The sequence below is a fragment of the Schistocerca cancellata genome, chromosome 8 (assembly GCF_023864275.1).
Source record: "Schistocerca cancellata isolate TAMUIC-IGC-003103 chromosome 8, iqSchCanc2.1, whole genome shotgun sequence".
NCBI classification, from domain to species: Eukaryota; Metazoa; Arthropoda; class Insecta; order Orthoptera; family Acrididae; genus Schistocerca; species Schistocerca cancellata.
This window is the reverse complement of record NC_064633.1, coordinates 517,618,403-517,643,960: the sequence shown is the minus strand read 5'-3', so window position 1 is coordinate 517,643,960 and position 25,558 is coordinate 517,618,403. Positions and strand designations below refer to the sequence as shown.

Below are 25,558 nucleotides of genomic sequence, written 5' to 3'. Positions count from 1 at the left end.
TGCTCCAGGAAGTAGTTTTGAGGCTCTTGCTATTCATGTTGTACATTAATGATCTGACTGTCAGTATAAATAGTATCCTTAGACTATTCGAAGATGACGTAGTTCTCGGGAATGACATCATCTCATCATCATCACTACAGGTCGTCGTACGTATTGTTGATTGCCGTGACCCCACATACCAAGAGTCGCCTTACTGGTCTGTTATCAACTTCTCTCAGGGAGGGCAGAAGAGTAAAACTTGATATCTTCTTGATGTCCTCCATCCACCTGATCGCTGTCCTCACCAGTGGTCTCGTGCTCTCGATCTTTCCGTCCACGAAGATTTTGTCCATTTCTTCCCACAATACAGCAATACAACTGGAGAATTTTTTGCTTGACATGAGAGAAAGACGCCTGGAGATATCACATTTCTTGATAGTGGACGAATTAGTTCTTTTTTCGATACATTTTATGTACAGGATTCTGCGCCAGGACAAAACTCAACTACGCCAAAACGCTGGTCTTGAGGGTCCACGAGTGTTTCAGAAAGCTGGATCTATGTACTTCGTTTCTTCGTTACTTCGTTTCTTATCACTCAGTTCCGCCAAATATTGGCGAGCTTCTTCATAGCCACTCGGTCTACCGTGCTACGCTCCTTGTCCCACCTTCCAAAAACTTCCCCTGTCGCAGATGGTTGAGCCACGATACAGGAGAGAATGTATTACTTCCACTTCCTCGCACAACTGTTTACTCATATTAAATGTTTACTGTTACTAGTCACTGTTTATTTATCTCCACGACGCGTTTCACAGGTTTCAACCTCCATCATCAGGTGGATTTACAGTTTAAATTTATCCATATTATATGGATGCTGTTTGAGGTCTGCGATTGTATTATAAGATTATGTGGAATAATTTTATACTGCTGCAGTCACTTTTTACTAACATTTTATTAGCACAATGCATTTCGCCAGCATGCTGCCTTCATCAGGGGCATTATACTGTTACTTATACATCATCTGGTAGGTTATGTACATTAGCTGTGTGTGTCAGTGGGGTTAAGAATCGAAAAATAAGCACACAGTTGTTAGTATGACATTTGTTTGATTTGTGTTACGATTATTTGGAAGAACTTGTGCCACTGTCTCCGGTGGTCACAGGTTCCTTTTACTGTCATAACACATCATATGCATACTGCCATATTTTGTAAACAAATATGCACTAGAGACAGTCCCACAAGTTCCTCCAAATAATCGTAACACAACACACACACACACACATAAATGTCATACTAACAAATGTAAATCCACCTGATGATGGAAGCTGAAACCTCTGAAACGCGTCGTGGAGATAAATAAACAGTGACTGGTAACAGTAAACTAATTGTTCCATTTCATATCAGTAACAGTCACGGTAACGCCTAATCTAAAATGTTCGCATTTAGAGATAAATATATTTACTCACATTTGATAAGATTTTAATATAGTACACAAGATGGAAACTTGCTTTAAATGTTCAAAAATTTAAAATAGTTTGCTTCAGAAAAGAAAATTTGCAATATCGTATTACAGCAATGTGAACAGCGCAATTCTAATCAGTCAACTCATACAAGAATGTGGATGTAAGTTTTGCAATAATAACAAATGGAACGATCACATGGATTCAGTCGAAGATGACTGACATCGATTAATCTATACGATACTAAGAAAATGCAGTCACACTACAAAACAAATTACTTACGTAGCACTCAACCTAGAATATTGCTGTAGTGTGTACATCAACATCTACATACATTCTCAACAAGCTACAGAACGGTACGTGGCAGAGAGTGCCCTTTACCACTACTTGTCATTTGCTTTCCTGTTCCACTCGCAAACAGAGAGCAGGAAAAACGACCGCATCCCCTCGTATGCGCCCTAATTTCTCGTATCTTATCTCCGTAGTCCTTACGCGCAATGTACTAAGGATATCCGGAAAGAAAGTTCCGATCGGTCAAGAAATGGAAACCACTGTGAAAATCTGATAAAGCTTTGCACATATGTGTTCGACAGTGTCTGTAGTATGAGTGTCGGTTACATCACTTCACTCTTTCCAGTTCTGAGTGCGTGGTGAGCACATAAAGATAGAAAATAGTGTGTCCCGCCAGGTATGAGGTCCTGGTGAGAGATTTCGCCTGATGTTATGCAGCCCACCTTACAGAACTCTCATACGGTTCCTACTTTGTGACAATTCACGGTCGCAATCTGCAGGGGCAATGGAAATGCTCCTGCAGCGTTTTCGATGGGACGTGTTTGATCTCCCGCACTACAGCCCGTAATTGACTCCCTCTGTGTTTCATCTCTGCTCACATTGACTACTGGCTATGAAAACATTTTCTGACAGATAACGAGCTACAGATGAGCGTAGAGAATTGGCGGGAAGCACAGGCGATTGCCTTCTATGACGAGGGTATAGGAATGTTGGTAGAACGCTACGACAAATGTATAAGTCGGAATGGTGACTATGTAGAGCAGTGGCTGGAAGCTGTAACTAACTGTTGCAGACAAAACATTTCTGATTTTAAAAGTGGTTTCCATTTCGCGATCAATCGGAATTTACTTTCCGGATATCCCTCGTATATTGGCGGTAGTAGAATCGTTTGTCAGTCAGCTTTAAATGCCAGTTCTTTAAATTTTCTCAATAGTGTTTCTCCCTCCAGGGATTTCCACTTGAGTTTCCGAAACATCTTCGTAACACTTACGTATTGTTCAAACCTATCGGTAACAAACCTAGCAGCCCGCCTCTGAATTGCTTCGATGTCTTCCTTCATTCAGACCTGGTTCGGGTCCCAAACATTCGAGTAGTACTCAAGAATAGGTCGCACCAGCGTCATGCTGTCTCCTTTACTGGTGAACCACTTCCTCCTAAAATATTCCCAATAAACCGAAGTCGACCATTCGTCTTCCCTACCACAGTTCTCATACACACGTTCCATATCATGTCGCTTTGCAGCGTTACGCTCAGATATTTAAACGACTTGACTGCGTCAAGCAGGATGCTAGTAATACTGTACCCGAACATTACAGGTTTAATCTTCCTACTCATCCGCGTTAACTTAACATTTTTCGTATTTAGTGCCAGCTGCCATTCATCACACCAAGTGGAAATTTTACCTGTCTTGTATATTCCTACAGTCACTCAACTTCGACACCACTAACGGGGGATACTAGACGTATACACAGAAGAGTAGCGCCGAAAATCACAGGTCACAGAGATGCTGAGAAACTTGATGCGGTGTGCATTTTAAGAGAAGCATCAAACATCCCACGAGAGACTACTTACACAATTTCGAGAATCTGCTTCAAGTGATTGGTCTAGGAATATACTACAACCGTCTATGAATAGATTTCGTAGCAACCACGAACACAAGATTAATTACAACACGCATCGAGGCCCCTACGCATTATTCTTCCCTCGCGACTTACATGTAACAGGAAGAGCCCTGGCAAGTGTTACATTGGAAGTGCCCCCTGCCATGCATATATAACATAGTAGTTTACAGGGCGTAGAATTAGATATTTCTGGTAAATGTCAACACAAAGACTAACTGCTGTTTGGTTTGACGATGATACCAGTTTTGCAGTATCTCTTACTGATGAGAAATAGAGAGAGCTCAAAGCGTACTTTATGTTGCGCCCGAAACTATGCCTCTAAGGCGTTTTGTTTCCGCTCATTCCATATGTTATCACTTTCGGGTGAGCTGTCATTCGCGTTATAAAGTCAAACAAATAATGAGAGCAACACGCATGCCAAGCGTGTACCTGATGAATGTTTGTGTTTTACCCGTGCGTCAAAGTCACCACCAGTTAATAATTCATACCAACACACATACGCCTGCATCAAGAATAACGTTGTACTATTGTTGTACTATTCCTTCTGAATCAATGTTGCGGACCTGTATTGACCACATTCAGATTTTTACCTTCTTTAGCCGCAGTCACGGTGACACGTCGTATCAGAGATTCCTTGTTACCTGCATGACTTCGTAATGAAGTTGATTGCTCGCCATAATAGGACTGGGAATTACCGTCTGAAGGTTGTGGATTTGAGTGAAACAGTAAATCGAGATAATTTTGTGCCTGCGTAGACAATTACTTGGAACAAATAAGATCGTACTACGTACACTACGGGAGTAACTATAATGACAAAGGCAATGATAGCGCTGTCTGTGAAATATAGATGAGCAGCTTATGTGACGACAACAGTGTTGTGAAATTATTTCAGTAATCTTCCTCTCTTTATGAAAGTGGCGAAGGCTAACGGAGGAAGTGCGGATGCAGGGGGATACTCGGCGGTTTTAATTATTTTACGGTGTCTGATGATACGGACAAGACTTTATCATTCTAGAGCCGGTTATTAATTAATGCTGGGAAGGAGCGCCGCGGTGTGGGAGTTTAGCGGTGAGTTAAAAGGCAGCGCGCGCTCTTGGCTGCACTTCTCCTGCCGGCATCCACGCTGCTTCATTATTCATCGGCGGCAGCGGGCCTGCTCGCTAACGAGAGGGAAATCCTTTCCTTCTTATCCCGGCAGCGCTGCGGCCTGATCCCGGAAAGAACTGCGGGAGGATGCTGCGGTTGTCGGCACGGGGAAGGCGTGGGGAGGAAGAGCGGCCGACTACGGTAGCTAGCTGCAGCGACATTAAGGGCTGGGGTTTTAAATATGAACGCGAGCAGCGCACAGGAAGAGATTAGCTAAAGACAAGGCGAGCGGCGAACGGCGCATCCCAGCCGCCGGGGGGGGGGGGGGGGGAGAGTAGCCAGTGTGAGGGGGGGGGGGGGCACGGAACCCGGGGCAGCCAACACGGCCAGCGCTGCGTGCGAGGCCGACAGCGACTCAGAGGAAGGCCTCGGCGCTTGTTGGTGACGTCACGTCGGCTAGGCACGGCGGACGCCAGGTCTGTTGCAGGCAGAAACGCCTGGGCGTGCTTATCACTATAAATCTCTTATTTTTGGACAAAATGTTTGGTATTGTTTTGGATTCTGCAGTTTTATTTAGATGAAAGATTTTCTTACAATCGTAAAGCTACAAATGAAGATCATAGTTCTGTATTACTGAATCCTGTCGAAACAAACGTAGATCAATATGAGAGGATGCTTTGCCCCATTGCAAGCTTCGGAAATTTTACATTCAAGTAACTATATTTACTTGATCCATTTTGTTATCGAAACTTTCCCCAACCCCCTTACAATTAACTCGTTTCTTTTATTTATTTATTTATTTATTTTCGTTTGACATCGTCACTGGAAATGTGAACTAATTTACATGTGTAAATGTCCAACTGTTGCCAGTCATTAGATTACAATCGTTTTCAACGTTAGGAATTCTAAACAGGAAACAAAATAGCTTCATACATCGAAAATACTGCTGAGCTTAAACTTTTTTAAACATGCACATTAGAAAAGATAAATATTCCCCTCTTGCAAGTGAAAGGAGAAACTTTATAAGATAAAAAAATTTTATTTGATAAAACAAGTATCTTTCTTTTGCCTCTTCTTCTGTCCCCCCAACCCATCCCCAAACGTGTATAATCGCAAGATATTTCATTAACATTCAGTGCTCCTCACCCCATAGTCAACCAAGATACCTAAAGAAGAGCACCAATATGTTCACAGTTTCTTGTAAAAGCAACCCAGTACAAACGTAACTTCCTCAGACTTACAAATAAGGTAAAGAAGCACGAATTCTGTTGCTGCTGGACCACGAAGTTGTTTTTGTATGTCAATCCTTAAAACTGGCGGAAATTTAAGTTCAGGAGTACACTATTTGTTAAGAATTGTAATGAATTGCACAATTAATTGATTGCAAAAATCTCTCAGAACAATGTGTGTTGGTCAACTACCGCCAATAGATTCACATTTTCCTGTGTCAGAGAGGGAGACACCGCCATTATTAGTATGCCTGCAACAGACCTGGCGTTCGCCGTGCCTAGCTGATTTGACGTCACCAACAAGCGCCGAGGCCTTCAAAAATGGTTCAAATGGCTCTGAGCACTATGGGACTTAACTACTGAGGTCATCAGTCCCCTAGAACTTAGAACTACTTAAACCTAACTAACCTAAGGACATCACACACATCCATGCCCGAGGCAGGATTCGAACCTACGACCGTAGCGGTCACGCGGTTCCAAACTGACGCGCTTAGAACCGCACGGCCACACCGGCCGGCGCCGAGGCCTTCCTTTGAGTCGGTGTTGCTCTTGAAAGGAGGCGCCACGCCAGTTACGCGCAGCCAGCATCGTGTTCCAGGACTAAAGCGGCCACAACTAACGTGCTATACGTCATTTGAGTTTACCGGTCCTTTTTAATTGCCTATCATATTTAACGTCCATTAAAATTTGTGACTGATGAGATCTACTTTCATCTACGGACACGAAAATTTCACGAAAACGAAACCAAGAATGATAACGCGAATTTCTAGGTGTTTAGCGAACTAACAGGGATTCAAGAACTTTTACGAAATATCTCGAAATCGGCGATTTTTCCGAAATGTCGCGAAATTTGTCCTTTCCCCGTACAAAATATGTCGTAAATCTAAGGGATAACAGTATGCCAATATTCGTAACTCATATTTATTGGATAGTGAAATTGAATTTTGAGTTCGTACTTCCTCAAATCTGATGTTCGTGTACCATTAAAAATACTACCGAAATTTGAAACAACGAAATTGGAAAGAGAATAACACCCAAATTAGAAGAAATAACACCGAAATTAGAAGAAATAACACCGAAATTAGAAGAAATAACACCGAAATTAGAAGAAATAACACCGAAATTAGAAGAAATAACACCGAAATTAGTAGAAATAACACCGAAATTAGAAGAAATAACACCGAAATTAGAAGTAATAACACCGAAATTAGAAGTAATAACACCGAAATTAGAAGTAATAACACCGAAATTAGAAGTAATAACACCGAAATTAGAAGTAATAACACCGAAATTAGAAGTAATAACACCGAAATTAGAAGAAATAACACCGAAATTAGAAGAAATAACACCGAAATTAGAAGAAAACACCGAATTTGCCAGAAAAAGAGACCGAATTTGGCAAAAAAAGAGACAGAATTTGGCAAAAAATTAGACTAAATTTAGTAAAAAATAAGAATGAATTTAGCAAAAAATTAGCACCGAATATGCCAAAAAATAACGAATCTGGCAAAAACAGCGAGTCTGGGAAAAACAGTGTCACCGAATCTAGTAAAGACAACATCGAAGCTGGCCAAAAAAGTCACCTGGTTTGGCCAAAAATAATTCTGGATTTTTTCAAAAATAAATCGTTACTGCCAAAAAATAACAGCAATGTTACCAAAAAACAACACAGATATTGGCAGAAAAATAACACCAATCTGAGCCTAGAATAATTGTTTTCTGCACCTACTTATTTGTTACATTCATTGCCTTTAACTCAAGTGCTCACTAATAATAAATTCCCACATCAGCTACTCCCGTGGATACCCTTCCATTTGTTGTTCAGGCTTACAGGTTCACAACTTCAATTCTTGATCCCGAAAACATACGCGCCGCTTTATAACCTGCCGCCTGTCGCCACAACTACCCAACTGTCGTTTCCTCCGCACTCACCACACCCTTTCAGAGCTGAACCTTCTGCTTTCATTCTAATGGCTAGTGTCGTCATTCCCATGGCGTCCGACATATCGTACGTCAGAATTTCGGTGTGTCTTGTGAATCAAAGTAATTATCAAGTAAAATTTTTTTATATGTAAGACTATTTGACAGCTAACGAATCTGAACACTACACAGAAACACGTCTCATTGAAGAAACAATACGGACTAACAGACAGACAACACGAACAGATTCATAAAACTCATAAATGGGGTCTTACTTGGCAAAACACTAAACATTTGAAACTTCCTGGCAGATTAAAACTGTGTGTCGGACCGAGACTTGAACTCGGCTAAGCCATGTCTCCGCGATATCCTTTCATCCAGGAGTACTAGCTCTGCAAGGTTCACAGGAGAGCTTCTGTGAAGTTTGGAAAGTAGGAGGCGAGGTACTGGCGGATTTGAAGCAGTGAGGACGGGTCGCGAGTCATGCTTGGGTAGCTCAGCTGATAGAGCACTTGCCCGCGAAAGGCAAAGGTCCCGAGCTCGCGTCTTGGTCCGGCATACAGCTTTAATCTGCCAGGTAGTTTCACATCAGCGCACACTCCGCTGCAAAGTGAAAATCTCATTCTGTAACTAAACATTTGCTTGAAAAAATATTTTTGTAATACAGTATCAAAATTAACAGTGATCATACTATACACGCCAGCCGGAGTGGCCGAGCGGTTCTAGGCGCTACAGTCTGGAAACGCGCGACTGCTACGGTCGCAGGTTCGAATCCTGCCTCGGGCATGGATGTGTGTAATGTCCTTAGGTTAGTTTGGTTTAAGTAGTTCTAAGTTATAGGGGACTTATGACCTCAGAAGTTTAGTCCCATAGTGCTCAGAGCCATTTGAACCATTTTGAACCATACTATACACATTAATGGTGTTCTTCCGGGTGGCCGGCCGAGTTTGTATTTCAGTTTTCAAAATGGCTCTGAGCACTATGGGACTTAACATATTAGGTCATCAGTCCCCTAGAACTTAGAACTACTTAAACCTAACTAATCTAAGGACATCGCACAACACCCAGCCATCACGAGGCAGAGAAAATCCCTGACCCCGCCGGGAATCGAACCCGGGAACCCGGGCGTGGGAAGTGAGAACGCTACCGCACGACCACGAGATGCGGGCAGATATTTCAGTTTTCGCACAATATTTCGACGACCGACCCAGTCATGTCAAGGCTTTCCTAGTTATTCCACACTGCCGGTAAAATACTGAGGTTTCCATTTCACTCTGTTCACATGCAACAGTGCATACAGGGTACATGAAATGATTGCATTTACAGATCATTAGCACAAGCACGTCTGACGTACCATGTGTCGACCCATGCCGAAACACCCATAATAGTACGTGGTATAGCCTAAGGGGGCGGTAATGCAGGGGCTGACTAGTCGATCGTATAAATTATGAATACCGTCCTGCAATACAGTCCTTCTCGACGCGTTCAAGTAATTCTGTAAAAGTTGTTGGCTGACGTGTCGCACGAGTCGCTTCTCGTCCCGTCATATTCCGCACGTGCTAAACTAGAGACATTTTGCTGTCCCGGAAAATTGCTACACGTCTTTCAGAGCACGCTGAGTTGCACGGGCAGTGTGTGGGCTAGCATTACCCTGTTGGATCATCACATGACCCTCCTATTGCAAGAACGGCGTAAGAACGAGTCTAACAACATTCCTGACGTACCGAGCGCTGGTTAGCTGGTTAGTGTGCCCAAAGGTGAACGAGAATTGTAGCTTATCGTACCCCGTACCATAAGCCCTGAGGCTGCCCTAGTGTGTGTTGGACGAATGCACTCTAAGAGACCGTGTTCACGCGTTCTACGTCGTACGCGTAAACGACCATCAAGTGCAGGCAGGATCTGCTTTCAGCGCTGAAGACCGCGGCGATCGATTCCACCCCCAAAGCGAAGGAACCAGTCGAGCCGTGCTAGTCGAAGATGTGGCGTGGGTGGAAGGCTTGCTAGAGGTGTACGTGCCCGTAGTCCAACTGCTAACAACCGGTTCGCAACAGGTGGTGTTGACATATCTGGGTTCACAAGCCCTCTTATCTGTGCTGTATGATCTGCCACCGCTGCCCTTATAATAGGACTATTCTCGCGGACGTCTGTGCTGCGTGGGCTTGAAGAACCTCGTCTACGGGCGTGAGAATGTTCACGTGATGACTGATAGCAGCGTTGTTGCGCAGCTGACGTATCACGTTAGTTCTCTGAAAAGCCCACTACGAAGGCCACAATCTGAGCCCTTTCAGGATCGCTCAGTTGGCTGTAGGAAGCAAGAGTGAGTCTCCGTGGCATGACTGCCTGCTCGCTTCACATTGAGCCTTCTGCGTGTGGGCGCTCCCTATTGAAGGGAAGACACAGATGCTGCTCTGATGGACTACACTATCTATTGGCGAGCGACGTGATAACCATTATCAGTACATCTGCTGTGCCCCAGGTAGATGCTGCTCTGATGGACTACACTAACTATTGGCGTGCGACGTGGAAACCATTATCAGTACATCTGCTGTGCCCCAGGTAGATGCTGCTCTGATGGACTACACTATCTATTGGCGAGCGACGTGGAAACCATTATCAGTACATCTGCTGTGCCCCAGGTAGATGCTGCTCTGATGGACTACACTATCTATTGGCGAGCGATGTGGAAACCATTATCAGTACATCTGCTGTGCCCCAGGTAGATGCTGCTCTGATGGACTACACTATCTATTGGCGAGCGACGTGGAAACCATTATCAGTACATCTGCTGTGCCCCAGGTAGATGCTGCTCTGATGGACTACACTATCTATTGGCGTGCGACGTGGAAACCATTATCAGTACATCTGCTGTGCCCCAGGTAGATGCTGCTCTGATGGACTACACTAACTATTGGCGTGCGACGTGGAAACCATTATCAGTACATCTGCTGTGCCCCAGGTGGCACATGCCGTCATCGGATCAAAATCGATGTCGTTTTTACATGAGAACAATTTTTTTTTCCCAGCACTGTATTGTATGTCCTCTCTGCCTGGACTCCAGCCTGACAATCAACTATAGTTGATCTTGCGCCGCTATGCCTCACTGGCTGTACCCGGCACGAGTTGTAGTGTCTCTCTCTCTTTCGAAGTAGGTGCACGTATACAAAGTACACACTCTGATACGTACAAGTTAAATTAAGGGCAGCGATTCGATTTGCGTCATACGCGTTGGTCGCACTCTCGTGTGACATCTGCACATTGTTGATGGGTTGGGCATACAAAAAAGTCTTTAAATGTCGCCTTAACCAGAAATCGAACGGGTTCACGTCTCGTGAAAGGGAGGGCATGCTTTTGTCCAACAGATCGCTCACGGTCCGTGGTGGTGGGCTACTGTCGCTTAATCCATAAGAAATGGCGTGGTGCACGGTTGAATACAAATCAAAGTCCTTTTTCTTTACCACTTGCGCTGGTAATTCATCTCGCACAAATCGGCGATACCCAACACCCGTTATGAATCTTTCAGCGAAAATACATTTAGGGAAGCGATTATGTCGTCTCACCTCCATGACTGCTGGAGGATTTGCATCTACCGCAATGTACTGTGGTAATTTACCATGCCATCTCTTATGAATCCTGACTTACCTGTAAATACTACACATTACCTGTCACAATCAATGGCCCATACCTCAACAGGTATTAGTTCCCCGACATACAATTACAGGAACATATCTTCCAGTTTTGACCAATACCACCTCCTGAAGAATAACGCGACACTTTCTTTTAACCTTACTGTTCAAATGGTTCAAATGGCTCTGAACACTATGGGACTTAACATCTGAGGTCATCATTCCCCTAGAACTTACAACTACTTAAAGCTAACTACCCTAAGGACAGCACACACACCCATGCCCGAGGCAGGATTCGAACCTGCGATCGTAGCGGTCGCGCGGTTCCAGACTGAAGCGCCTAGAACCGCTCGGCCACACCGGCCGGCTAACCTTACTGTATGAAAATACGACGCTGCAATGCCCGTGTTGTTTAGAAGACGGACACCTTGGCGACTGCAGCCGTTTTGAAACACACGAAATGTATTCGCAACTGCGAAAACGAACAGACAGCAGCAGTGTACGGCAACGACCATAGTCCAAATGTGTGCCGGACTGGAGCTCGAACATGGGTATCTCACTTTACATGAGCGTCGCCCTGACCACTTTGGCTACTCGTACACGACTCACGATCAGAGCCAAACTCCCATATGTTGTCGTTCCAGCGTCAAAAACTGTATTCGCACACACGTAATATAATTCCCGTGCCCAGGAGGACATTTTAACTGAAAGTCGCTGCCTGGTATTGACTAATAAATCCAATATTGCAGTGACTATGTTGTTTAGATGAAAGATGCATGATGGAAATACATAACGTCTGTCCGAGAACAGGTTGTGACGCAGGAACGAAGATTTATGGACGTCTGGGTCTGGTCGTGAGTCATGCACAGATAGCCATAGCGAAGCGGTAAATCCAGGTTCGACTCTCCATCCGGCACAAATTTTCATTGTCGTCATTCCCTTATAGAACAGACGGTTGTTCGTATTCGTAACTGCGAACACATTTCATCTGCAAAAAATGTCTTTTGATGATAACAATAGAGGGGCTAAAGCTGGTAACTCATGTACCAGAGGGCTTATGTTATGTCACATTCGTCCGATATTTGCAGCCAAAGAAAATGTGATTTAGGTCGTCCACTTTAGCACAGTCGAAGAGAGAGATGGTATATTGTTGATGTGATTGCATTTTGTTTCAGTGGCCAACGATTAAACGCCATACGGATTTAACGACTATGAGTGCCCTTGCGCTGCCGGAATGAAAAAGTAAATGGTGAGAAACGTGCCGCAGTGGCGTTGAGTGGTGTCCGCAGAGTTACACATGTCGGGGGCTGAGGACAAGTGGGGGCGGACCGAGTGCCGACTGCGGCGGCGGCGGTAATGGGCCGAAAGGCGACCCCTGCCATTAGCGGGCTACTTTGTTCTGCGGCGCTAATGGGGGCGGCAGGTAGGTGCGGGGGCGGCGCCGGGGGCGGCTTCCGCCACAGGGCGAGAGCGAGGGCGCGAGCTCCGAGGCAGCGCTGGCGACCAGGCTACATACAGCTCCGAACGGCGACTGCGGTTTCTTCCAGAAGCTGCAGGTAATCAGACGGTCGAGCACTGACGTAACTACATGCACTGGGCCCTACGGGAACTTACACCTGCTCCTCCGTGGCAGTCAGTTACCTCATTCTCAATTCACCAAAATGTCACCCAAACCTCACATCTCATAACCAGCCCCACCACCCACATCTTTCCCTCTTTTAAAGTTTTTATTGGCTTATTGGGGAAAATACCCTCGCTGCCCTATACTTCACAGATCTGAGGCGTTCAAGAAGAAATGCGTCACTTTCTTTCTGAAAGCAGGTTTGTTTTGTTCAGGATGCCGACACACCGTATTACTGGCTGCAAGACCCTATTTTTCCGCATAATCTCCGATGTAACGGCCTTACGCCAACTTACGGGCAGGGCTCGATGGACGTTGGAGGCAACGTCTTGCTGCATCAATAACCTCTCCATGGTTCAAATGACTCTGAGCACTATGGGACTTAACATCTGAGGTCATCAGTCCCCTAGAACTTAGAACTACTTAAACCTAACCAACCTAAGGACATCACCCAATCCATGCCCGAGGCAGGATTCGAACCTGCGACCGTAGGGGCCGCGCGGTTCCAGATTGCAGCGTCTAGAACCGCTCGGCCACACCGGCCGGCAATAACCTCTCCATCATCCACGTACTGCTTCCCGGGCAGTGCGTCCTTCATTGGGCCAAACAGACGCAGGTCGGAAGGTGCGAGATCCGGGCGTTAGGGTGGATGAGGAAGAGGAGTCCAATGAACTTTTGTGAGCTCTTCTCGGCTTGGCAGACTTGTGTGAGGACTTGCGTTGTCACGGAGAAGGAGAAGTGCGTTTGTATTAGTCGATCATTTCGAATGACAGTCCGTACGTTCTAACATTGCAGGAGTAACAGCTATACAGGGTGTTACAAAAAAGGTAGGCCAAACTTTCAGGAAACATTCCTCACACACTAAGAAAGAAAATATGTTATGTGGACGTGTGTCCGGAAACGCTTAATTTCCACGTTAGACCTCATTTTATTACTTCTCTTCGAATCACATTAATCATGCAATGGAAACGCACAGCAACAGAACGTACCAGCGTGACTTCAAACACTTTGTTACAGGAAATGTTCAAAATGTCCTCCGTTAGCGAGGATACATGCATCCACCCTCAGTCGCATGGAATCCCTGATGCGCTGATGCAGCCCTGGAGAGTGGTGTATTGTATTACAGCCGTGCACAGTACGAGCACGAAGAGTCTCTACATTTGGTACCGGGGTTGCGTAGACAAGAGCTTTCAAATGCCCTCATAAACAAAAGTCAAGAGGGTTGAGGTCAGGAGAGCGTGGAGGCCATGGAATTGGTCCGCCTCTACCAATCCATCGGTCGCCGAATCTGTTGTTGAGAAGCGTACGAACACTTCGACTGAAACGTGCAGGAGCTCCATCGTGCATGAACCACATGTTGTGTCGTACTTGTAAAGGCACATGTTCTAGCAGCACAGGTAGAGTATCCCGTATGAAATCATGATAACGTGCTCCACTGCGCGTAGGCGGAAGAACGTGGGGCCCAATCAAGACATCACCAACAATGCCTGCCAAAACGTTCACTGAAAATCTGTGTCGATTACGCGATTGCACAATTGCGTGCGGATTCTCGTCAGCCCACTCATGTTGATTGTGCAAATTTACAATTTGATCACGTTGTAATGAAGCCCCATCCGTAAAGAGAACATTTGCACTGAAATGAGGATTGACACATTGTTGGATGAACCATTCGCAGAAGTGTACCCGTGGAGACAAATCAGCTGCTGATAGTGCCTGCACACGCTGTATATGGTACGGAAAAAACTGGTTCTCCCGTAGCACTCTCCATACAGTGACGTGGTCAACGTTACCTTGTACAGCAGCAACTTCTCTGACGCTGACATTAGGGTTAACGTCAACTGCACGAAGAATTGCCTCGTCCATTGCAGGTGTCCTCGTCGTTCTAGGTCTTCCCCAGACGCGAGTTATAGGCTGCCATGTTCCGTGCTCCCTGAGACACCGATCAATTGCTTCGAACGTCTTCCTGTCGGGGCACCTTCGTTCTGGAAATCTGTCTCGATACAAACGTACCGCGCCACGGCTATTGTCCCGTGCTAATCCATACATCAAATGGGCATCTGCCAACTCCGCATTTGTAAACATTGCACTGACTGCAAAACCACGTTCGTGAAGAGCACTAACCTGTTGACGCTACGTCAACATGTTAGGTGTACTGCCTTAGCATTAGTTTGAAAGTACTCGAAGAAAAAGTTTTCGAATCCTGTCCCCGAATCTTGCTCTGGCGAAGCAAGTTGTACATCTCTTTTCAGAATATCCATTATCCATTACGAATGATGACCTGCAACTGTGATTTAAATTGGCGAGTTTTTGTGATCAAAACAGGGCCCAGCAATGCCGTTATTAGTACATATTTGCTACAGTAACCACTTCAACTATCACCTGCCGAGGTATATTATTCCTACACGTCGGTCAGGGAGCTGAAAATGGCGTAATAAAACGCTAAAACTGGTTTCCAAATAAAATAAGGTTGAAAATTGACGGCTAAGAAGTGTTTAGTTTGGCATCCTCTAACGAACAGCCGAGTCCCGCAACCATCGCTAAAAAGATGGAGATACAGAGATGTAATATCTTGCTCGACTCTTGCTGAAACTACTCTCACGACGCTTCCATAGAAACCTTCGCGTGACGCACAACGCCTCTCTTGTAATGTCTCCCAATGGAGTTTGTTGAACGTCTCTGTAACGCTCTTGCGCGGACTAAACGATCGTGGGAGGGTCTTCGTTGGATCTTCTCTGTCAGTCCCACCGGGTAAAGATCCCAGATGGATGAACAGTACTTAAGAATGAGTCGAGCAAGCGCCTGTACGCCACTTTGTTCGTGGATGAGCTGAACTTACTTAAGATTCTTCCTATCAATCTCAGTTCGGCTTTGGTTTTCCTACTCTTTGTTTAATGTTGTCATTCCACTTAAGGTCGCTCTGGATGGTTACGCCTACATATTTTGTGGCAGATACTGTTTACAGCAATTTCATCAATGGTGCAGTTTTACAGTAGTGGATTTTTTTCCCTATGAATGAGCAATATGTTACATTTATTTACATTGTAGTCAACTGCGAAAGCCTGCATCACTCATAATCAATCCGCAGTAGGCCATTTTGCAAAGTAATACTGTCTTTTAGTATTGCTGTATTCTTATAGACAACTGTATCATCTGCGAACAGTCTTACAAAGCTTCCGACGCTTTCTAGTACATCATTTATGTACATTGTAAACATTAACAGCCGTATCACACTTCCTTGGGGTTCACCGGAAATTATCATTACATGTGTCGATTTTGTTCCATTAAGAGCGACGTGTTCCGGTCTTTACGTCAGGAAGTCTCGTATCCAGTGGCTAATCTGGTCACATACTTGAAGGTTCGTATTTTTTTTAGTATTATTATTATTATTAAACGGCAAGGCGGGAAGATGTCAAAGGCATTTCTGAGGTCAAGTAGCTCGGCATTATTCCGAATGCGTTGTCTACAGCGGTATGGACCTCATGAAGGAACAGAGGAAGCTGCGTTTCGCAATATCTCTCTTTGCGGAACCCATGTTGTCTTATATTCCGGAGATTATCGTTCTCCAAAAGCGTCATAATAAGTGAGCAGAAAACATGTACCGTAATTCTACAATATTTTGACGTCAACGATATACGCCCATAATTATGTGCATCTGTCCCACGACCCTTCTTGAAAATCGGAATGTCTTTCGCTTTTTTCCAGTTGCTACGTACCCTTCACTGCTTCAGTGGTCTACGATAAACTGTTGCTTGAAGGTGAGCAAGTTCTTTCGGATATTTTGTGTCGAATCTTACATCTATCCCACGTGGTCCTGATGCCTTTCCACTACTAAGAGATTGTAATTGCTGTTCTATTTCACGATCGGTTATCTCAGTCTCTATCTTTTCTATGTTCGTTGAACTGCGGGATCATGTTGTGATTTTCCGCGGTGAAACAATTTCGTTGGACGAAATTCAGTCCGCCGTCGAACCAGTAATACCTGGGTGGGACAGCAGCTACGCCATCCTGACAACCATAGGAACGCCTGCCCAGCCCTCCATGTATAGTCGGGCCTTGACAACCTCTCCATAAATATCTTGTGGAGAATTCCGGTATTCCTGTTTAATTTCTGCATGTTCTTATGAAAGCTAAGGTACCCAGATGCTCAGACCTAGACAGGGTGAATGCTTTCCAAACAGGAAGAAACTGAGAGGACTCTAATGGTGGAGTGGGACTGCCTGAGAGCCGGGTCGCTGTACTTACCCGGACGATGTAGCCGCGAGCGTAGTCGTCGAGCGTCCAGCCGAACTGGAGCAGCAGCTGGGCCAGCTGTCGACGGCCGACGCTGGAGAAGAGCCTGTCCAGCAGGATCTTGAGCCGGATGGGTAGCGCCTGGCAGCCGTAGAGCACCAGGGAGGCCGCGTGTTCCACGTCGCTCTGGTGCGGCAGTTGCGGAAGCGCTGCGGGCACACAACAAGGTGGCGCTGTGCTCAGCGGCTACTGTACTGGCGTACAAGTAATGGAGGTGCTCTACCACAATGATTAGCCATAGCTTCTACATTATATAGTTGAATTTTGCCCTAGGGTCCTTGTTGTAGTATTGGTCTGTCTTCAAATCATGGCAAGATGTTTCCTTAACATTTTGCTGATGACCATATCATTTTTGCAGAGAATGAGAATGACGTAATCTACTAGGCTAGAAAGGCGCACAGCGAATATCATAAATGGGGTTTAAGCATTTAGAGAGGAAGAAGTACTTGTTTACCGGAGGACTGAGTCAAGAACAGAAATACTGGGCTTGTAATATCTGTGGACTCTTAAAAATTATTGTCATTACTGACAAAGATAGATCCAGTAAAAGTGAAATTAAGAACAGCATTGGCCAAGGTAGACGAGCAAACAGACAATTAATTCGCAATATTACATAAAAACGAAGATTTACAATTGTTGTAGCAAATATTGGAATGGGACAGCTTACACTACACTCGTTCGTCCTCTGTTAGAATATTACTGCGCGGTGTGGGATCCTTACCAGGTGGGGTTGACGGAGGACATGGTGCAAAAAAGGGCAGCTCATTTTGTATTATCACGTAATAGGGCAGAGAGGTAGGAATGATCATCAAAATAAAATAAGAGAAATCAGAGCTCGAACAGAAAGGTTTAGGTGTTCGTTTTTCCCGCGCGCTGTTCGGGAGTGGAATGGTAGAGAGATAGTATGATTGTGGTTCGATGAACCCTCTGCCAAGCACTTAAATGTGAATTGCAGAGTAATCATCTAGATGTAGATGTAGATGTAGAACCTGCAGATTTTATTTAGTTACAAACTTTCATCTATAAATTTATATGTTGCATTCATAATTCGCAATTTCCGAGTGATGGAAACGTTCGACCATTCGATTCACGTGTGTATTCACATTGTGCACTGTAGACTCAGCAGTATTTGGCACCCACGTATCCCAGCCCCTATACAACGAAACCAGCCAAAACTTGTAATTGTCCAACGTCGAGTTGGAGGGTACGTAGTAGTAACTTTGAAAGCCCGCAGCTTATACAAGTGTGCATTTATTATGACTTGCGCTGAGTGTAATCTGGGTGCTGTCTCAAGCCATGATATGTGATATTTGTGGTTTTCATATTAATTTTATGTATGACAGGAGCCTCTCGGCTTTAGGTAATGGAATCTACCACCATGTGGTATAGGGTGTGAATACAGTTACATAACAAATATTGGTCTTTTTTTTAATATATTGTTATGTATGTAAAAATATAAGGGGCATTCAAATGAAACCCGGTCACTAGTGTAAAGTAACAGTAACGATTTTATTAACTAAAAAATGTTGTTATACACAGTACACTCACTCAAAAATAATCGACAAAACTGTTGGCATATTTGTCCCATTACGACAAATGGTTCAAATGTCTCGAAGCACTATGGGACGTAACATCTGAGGTCATCAGACCCCTAGACTTAGAACTACTTACACGTAACTAACGTAAGGATATCACACACATCTATGCCCGTGGCAGGACTCGTATTTGCGACCGTAACAGCAGCGCGGTTCCAGACTGAAGCGCCTAGAGTCGCTCGGCCACAGCGGTCGACGCCATTACGACACTAGCCGGTCGATTCCATCGTTGAAGAAGCTAGCAGACTGCTGTCGCGTCCAGGCCTGGACACAGCCACACCGTCGTCCGTTGCTAACGGCTAGTAACCAACGGTTCTCGTCCAAGGTGATTCTATGGTTGCCCAAGATTAAAACATTCACTTCCGTTTCCGGAGTGACGACACGATGAGCCTGTCCAGGACGAGCATCGTCTTCCAGTGACTCGCGCCATTCCTCAACACCGTAACGACTCAGACTGTACTCACCGTGCGCAGCCTTCATCCGTCGAAACATTTTACGGTCTGCAACTCTCTCCGCCGCCAAAAATCGAAACACTCCTCGTTGTAAACCTTTCTATTAGAACTCTGATTTCTCTTATTTTATTTTGATGATCATTCCTACCTATTTAGGTTGGGCTCAACAAAATATTTTCGCATTCCGAAGAGAAAGTTGGTGACTGAAATTTCGTAAACAGATCTCGCCGCGACGAAAAACGTCTTTGCTGTAATGACTGCCATCCCAACTCGCATATCATATCTGCCACACTCTCTCCCCTATTACGTGATAATATAAAACGAGCTGCCTTTTTTTGCACCCTTTCGATGTCCTTCGTCAATCCCACCTGGTAAGGATCCCACACCGCGCAGCAATATTCTAACAGAGGACGAACGAGTGTAGTGTAAGCTGTCTCTTTAGTGGACTTGTTGCATCTTCTAAGTGTCCTGCCAATGAAACGCAATCTTTAGCTCGCCTTCCCTACAATATTATCTATGTGGTCTTTGCAACTGAAGTTATTCGCAATTTTAACACCCAGGTACTTAGTTGAATTGACAGCTTTGAGAACTGTACTACTTATCGAGTAATCGAATTCCAACGGATTTCTTTTGGAACTCATGGGGATCACCTCACACTTTTCGTTATTTAGCGTCAACTCCCACCTGCCACACCATACAGCAATCTTTTCTAAATCGCTTTGCAACTGATACTGGTCTTCGGATGACCTTATTAGACGGTAAAATACAGCATCATCTGCGAACAACCTAAGAGAACTGCTCAGATTGTCACCCAGGTCATTTATATAGATCAGGAACAGCAGAGGTCCCAGGACGCTTCCCTGGGGAGCACCTGATGTCACTTTAGTTTTACTCGATGATTTGCCGTCTATTACTACGAACTGCGACCTTCCTGACAGGAAATCACCAATCCAGTCGCACAACTGAGACGATACCCCATAGGCCCGCAGCTTGATTAGAAGTCGCTCGTGGGGAACGGTGTCAAAAGCTTCCCGGAAATCTATAAATACGGAATCAACTTGAGATCCCCTGTCGATAGCGGCCAATACTTCGTGTGAATAAGGAGCTAGCTGCGTTTCTGAAACCATGCTGATTACGTATCAATAGATCGTTCCCTTCGAGGTGATTCATAATATTTGAATACAATGTATGCTCCAAAACCCTACTGCAAACCGACGTCAATGATATAGGTCTGTAGTTCGAAGGATTACTCCTACTACCCTTCTTAACCACTGGTGCGACCTGCGCAATTTTCCAATCTGTAGGTACAGATCTATCGGTGAGCGAGCGGTTGTATATGATTGCTAAGTGGGGAGCTATTGTATCAGCGTAATCTGAAAGGAACCTATGGTTCTATCTTAACGACTTTAAATGATGAGTGCGATAGTAGAAGTACTTTTGAGAATGCGGTATACTTCTGCAAAACACTTATTGGTGTCGATGGTCCAGCAGTTAAATAAAATGTAAGTTGAATTACAGGGAAACAATAGATTCCCACAGCACTTAATTATTTATGAACAACACAGCTCGCGAGATATTCACTGCAGAAGGCACGGACATCACACAAGAGCACAGGTCGGCATTCCTAAATATTTCTGTTCTCCGCGACCACGCGCAAACTGCTCCACTGTCCAAGTCCTTTCGCCGACTGTGCGTGGGTCTCTCCGGGTCCTGTGCCGTACTCTCCAGCACTCCCGCACTGCCAGAACTACCTTGTGTCCTCCCCTGAAACGATGGTCCCATCCAGTCCCCCATTCACGAGCGCTGTGACTGGCTAGAGCGCTCGCGCCAACGCACCCACACACACATTTAAGCACATCCGAAATACTGGAGTTACATTTAAATAACTTAAATTAAATGAATATTCCTACGGCTGGACCATAAACTCGCTTATTAAATACATAAACAATTAAATAAACATATACCATAAGAAAAGAAGCGAAAGGTAGGCCAGGAGCCTAATGTCTCTGTGCTTTCTAAAACAAAGTAAATAGCTGACCAGCTTCTTCATGAATAGCATATATCGGATATTAAAAACATAGATGAATCAATATATAAGTATGCTGCTACCGTTTTTTCGTGTAACTGGAGTGCTTATGGCCTGACGTGATCGATACTAATCAGCCACGTTGACCTCCAGTAACTCATGTACTATTTAAGTTACATGTCTGTAATTCATACCAATTTCGGCTTACACTAATAGCTTTCTAAAGACACGTCGATCGACAAAATCGGATTAAGAGTTTAAATTTTGGAAATTCGTCGCTGGGTGTTACTTGTATAATTTCCCGTCAGATACTAAACTTTAAACTACTAACGTTATTGCAAATCTGATTACACCATCAGAATCGTCGTGCAAATAATAGTAATGCTGAAGCTTCCTGGCAGATTAAAACTGTGTGCCGGATCGAGACTAGAACTCGGGACCTTTGGCTTTCGCGGGCAAGTGCTCTACCAGGAGAGCTTCTGTAAAGTTTGGAAGGTAGGAGGCGAGGTACTGGCAGAAGTACAGCTGTGAGGACGGGGCGTGAGTCGTGCTTGGGTAGCTCAGTTGGTAGACCACTTGCCCGCGAAAGGCAAAGGTCCCGAGTTCGAGTCTCGGTCCGGCACACAATTTTAATCTGCCAGGAAGTTTCATATCAGCGCACACTCCGCTGCAGAGTGAAAATCTCATTCTGGAAATAGTAATGTTCATTGATTGGCGACTCCATGGAGTGTTCTGTGCACCACGACCAGATAATGGATATAAATGGAAGGAGAAACAGCATTGGTCGTATTTGTTTGCTTTATTATCCGCAAAATCGATTTTCGGTCACTTAGTGACCATCCTCAGAACCGTAATACACAATTAAAATTGGAAGGCACTGATAGGCTCTAAGCTAATGTTGATACCAGTGCCTACCAGTTTTCATTGTATATTACAGCACTGAGGATGGTCACTAAGTGACCGAAAATCGATTTTGCGGATAATAAAACAAACAAATACGACCAATGCTGTTTCTCCTTCCAATTATAGTAATGTTCATGTTTCTTTTTGAGGTATCATGACTCATCTGGCTACTATTAGTTTCTATACGAACTGTGAAATGTCCGCTACTAGGGTTCACAAAGTCCGCCATCTTTGGCACTCCGGGCACAGACGTCTCCTTCGACACAAAGCGCCGTCGTCGTCTCGGTGTCAACGTGGAATTCCCAGCCACGCGGCCGATGGACCACCTGCTCCGACCACCCATCTCGTCCGGGTAACGTTTAGCACCACGTGGTCACCCAGCCGAGCGGCCCGCGCGGTCACTACTTCCTCTACATCTACATGATTACTCTGCAATTCACATTTAAGTGCTTGGCAGAGGGTTCATCGAACCACAATCATACTACCTCTCTACCATTCCACTCCCGAACGGCGCGCGGGAAAAACGAACACCTAAACCTTTCTGTTCGAGCTCTGATTTCTCTTATTTTATTTTGATGATCATTCCTATCTATGTAGGTTGGGCTCAACAAAATATCTTCGCATTCCGAAGAGATAGTTGGTGACTGAAATTTCGTAAATAGATCTCGCCGCGACGAAAAACGTCTTTGCTTTAATGACTTCCATCCCAACTCGCGTATCATATCTGCCACACTCTCTCCCCTATTACGTGATAATACAAAACGAGCTGCCCTTTTTTGCACCCTTTCGATGTCCTCCGTCAGTCCCACCTGGTAAGGATCCCACACCGCGCAGCAATATTCTAACAGAGGACGAACGAGTGAAGCTGTCTCTTTAGTGGACTTGTTGCATCTTCTAAGTGTCCTGCCAATGAAACGCAACCTTTGGCTCGCCTTCCCCACAATATTATCTATGTGGTCTTTCCAACTGAAGTTGTTCCTAATTTTAACACTCAGGTACTTAGTTGAATTGACAGCCTTGATAAGTGTACTATTTATCGAGTAATCGAATGCCAAAGGATTTCTTTTGGAACTCATGTGGATCACTTCACACTTTTCGTTATTTAGCGTCAACTGCCACCTGCCACACCATACAGCAATCTTTTCTAAATCGCTTTACAACTGATACTGGTCTTCGGATGGCCTTACTACGACGGTAAATTACAGGATCATCTGCGAACAACCTAAGAGAACTGCTCAGATTGTCACCCAGGTCATTTATATGGATCACGAACAGCAGAGGTCACAGGATGCTTCCCTGGGGAACACCTGATATCACTTCAGTTTTACTCGATGGTTTGCCGTCTATTACTAAGAACTGCGACCTTCCTGAGAGGAAATCACGAATCCAGTCGCACAACTGAGACGATACCCCATAGGCCTGCAGCTAGATTAGAAGTCGCTTGTGGGGAACGGTGTCAAAAGCTTTCCGGAAATCTAGAAATACGGAATCTACTTGACATCCCCTGTGGATAGACATAGAATATTTTCAGGGCTCGACGACTCGCCCGTTACCTCACAACGCACACTGGTAAAGGCTCTTGTCTGCATAAAACTATAACAGCTGTCCAAAGAACAAAATATTTGCATAACGTAAGTATTCACCATGCCAGAGAAAAAGGCCAACTGTTCGAAGGTACAGGCTCAAGCAATAAGCAAAAATTGGTATGCAGAGGCCGCTAAATACACGCAGCGCCTCGCTTGTCTTAAGTAACAGCATTTTAAATTGAAGTAAGAATGAAAATTTCTTCTACAAGGCCACTAATAATGCAATAAACTTTCAGGTACTCATTATGTATAAAATCTTTAATATATTTGCTCACAGGGTAATACTGTACGTAAATTCAACGTGCAGAATCTACCGTTCTACTTACAAAGTACCACTGTTACAAATACATGGAGAAAGAAGAGCAAATTAAGGCGGTTTGCCCAGGATAATCGTACTGACCGTCGTGTTTCAACTTTGGAGTACGTTTCCAGTTGCCACGGTATTTCACTCCCACGCCGTAATGTCCACCTGTTATCCATACCACAGCAGAGCTGCGTCTCCAGCACACGCGGAACGTGTACTCTTTTACATCTACATCTACATTTATACTCCGCAAGCTACCCAGCGGTGTGTGGCGGAGGGCACTTTACGTGCCACCGTCATTACCTCCCTTTCCTGTTCCGGTCGCGTATGTTTCGCGGGAAGAATGACTGCTGGAAAGCCTCCGTGCGCGCTCGAATCTCTCTAATTTTACATTCGTGTTTTCCTCGGGAGGTATAAGTAGGGGGAAGCAATATATTCGATACCTCATCCAGAAACGCACCCTCTCGAAACCTGACGAGCAAGCTACACCGCGATGCAGAGCGCCTCTCTTGCAGAGTCTGCCACTTGAGTTTGTTAAACATCTCCGTAACGCTATCACGGTTACCAAATAACCCTGTGACGAAACGCGCCGCTCTTCTTTGGATCTTCTCTATCTCCTCCGTCAATCCGATCTGGTACGGATCCCACACTGATGAGCAATACTTAAGTATAGGTCGAACGAGTGTTTTGTAAGCCACCTCCTTTGTTGATGGACTACATTTTCTAAGGACTCTCCCAATGAATCTCAACCTGGTACCCGCCTTACCAACAATTAATTTTATATGATCATTCCACTTTAAATCGTTCCGCACGCATACTCCCAGATATCTTACAGAAGTAACTGCTACCAGTGTTTGTTCCGCTATCATATAATCATACAATAAAGGATCCTTCTTTCTATGTATTCGCAATACATTACATTTGTCTACCTTAAGGGACAGTTGCCACACCCTGCACCAAGTACCTATCCGCTGCAGATCTTCTTGCATTTCGCTGCAGTTTTCTAATGCTGCAACTTCTCTGTATACTACAGCATCATCCGCGAAAAGCCGCATGGAACTTCCGACACTATCTACTATCTACTTTTCTGACAATGTGCCATTCTTTTCCCCTACTTGTTAACTGAGGAAGTTACGATCAACTGACCACATATCCTCAAATATATATTTATACTCTGAGCAGTAAAGCTATAAGAAATGATATCCCTGGTTTTAAAACTGGTAAAAGTATTTCATGTTTCATTAAAAACAGTTGAGCTATTAAATGAACGTGAATGGAAGCTGTTTAGCTCCAGTTGACTGAGAATAGTCGCGAAGTACGTTACTGTAGAAAATCTTTGATTTCGTATTTGAGTGCTAACGCACGAACCAGAGATTCAGTGAATCCAGTGGAGACAGTGGTATGTTAGAGTCGAAGGTAATGAGCCACGAAACTCCCACAGCATTCTGCAACTTGCTACTAAAGTGCCGCCAAGCGGAAGGCACGAACAGACACACTGCCATACTTTTGTATATTAATGGAGTGGAGCAGCAAATGCAAGATGCAAATGACGTCGTACTTCTGAGTTTATTGAG

General features: G+C 44.7%; 1 protein-coding gene across 1 annotated transcript in view; it reads right to left on the bottom strand.

The window, feature by feature from the left end:
• Positions 1-25,558, bottom strand: part of LOC126095663 (zinc finger protein basonuclin-2-like) — a 199,373-nt gene that overhangs the window by 51,292 nt on the left and 122,523 nt on the right. The window contains exon 4 of the mRNA XM_049910420.1: positions 17,071-17,267. Within this exon, the coding sequence (XP_049766377.1) occupies positions 17,071-17,267 (197 nt within the window). The remainder of the gene's footprint in view (positions 1-17,070; positions 17,268-25,558) is intronic.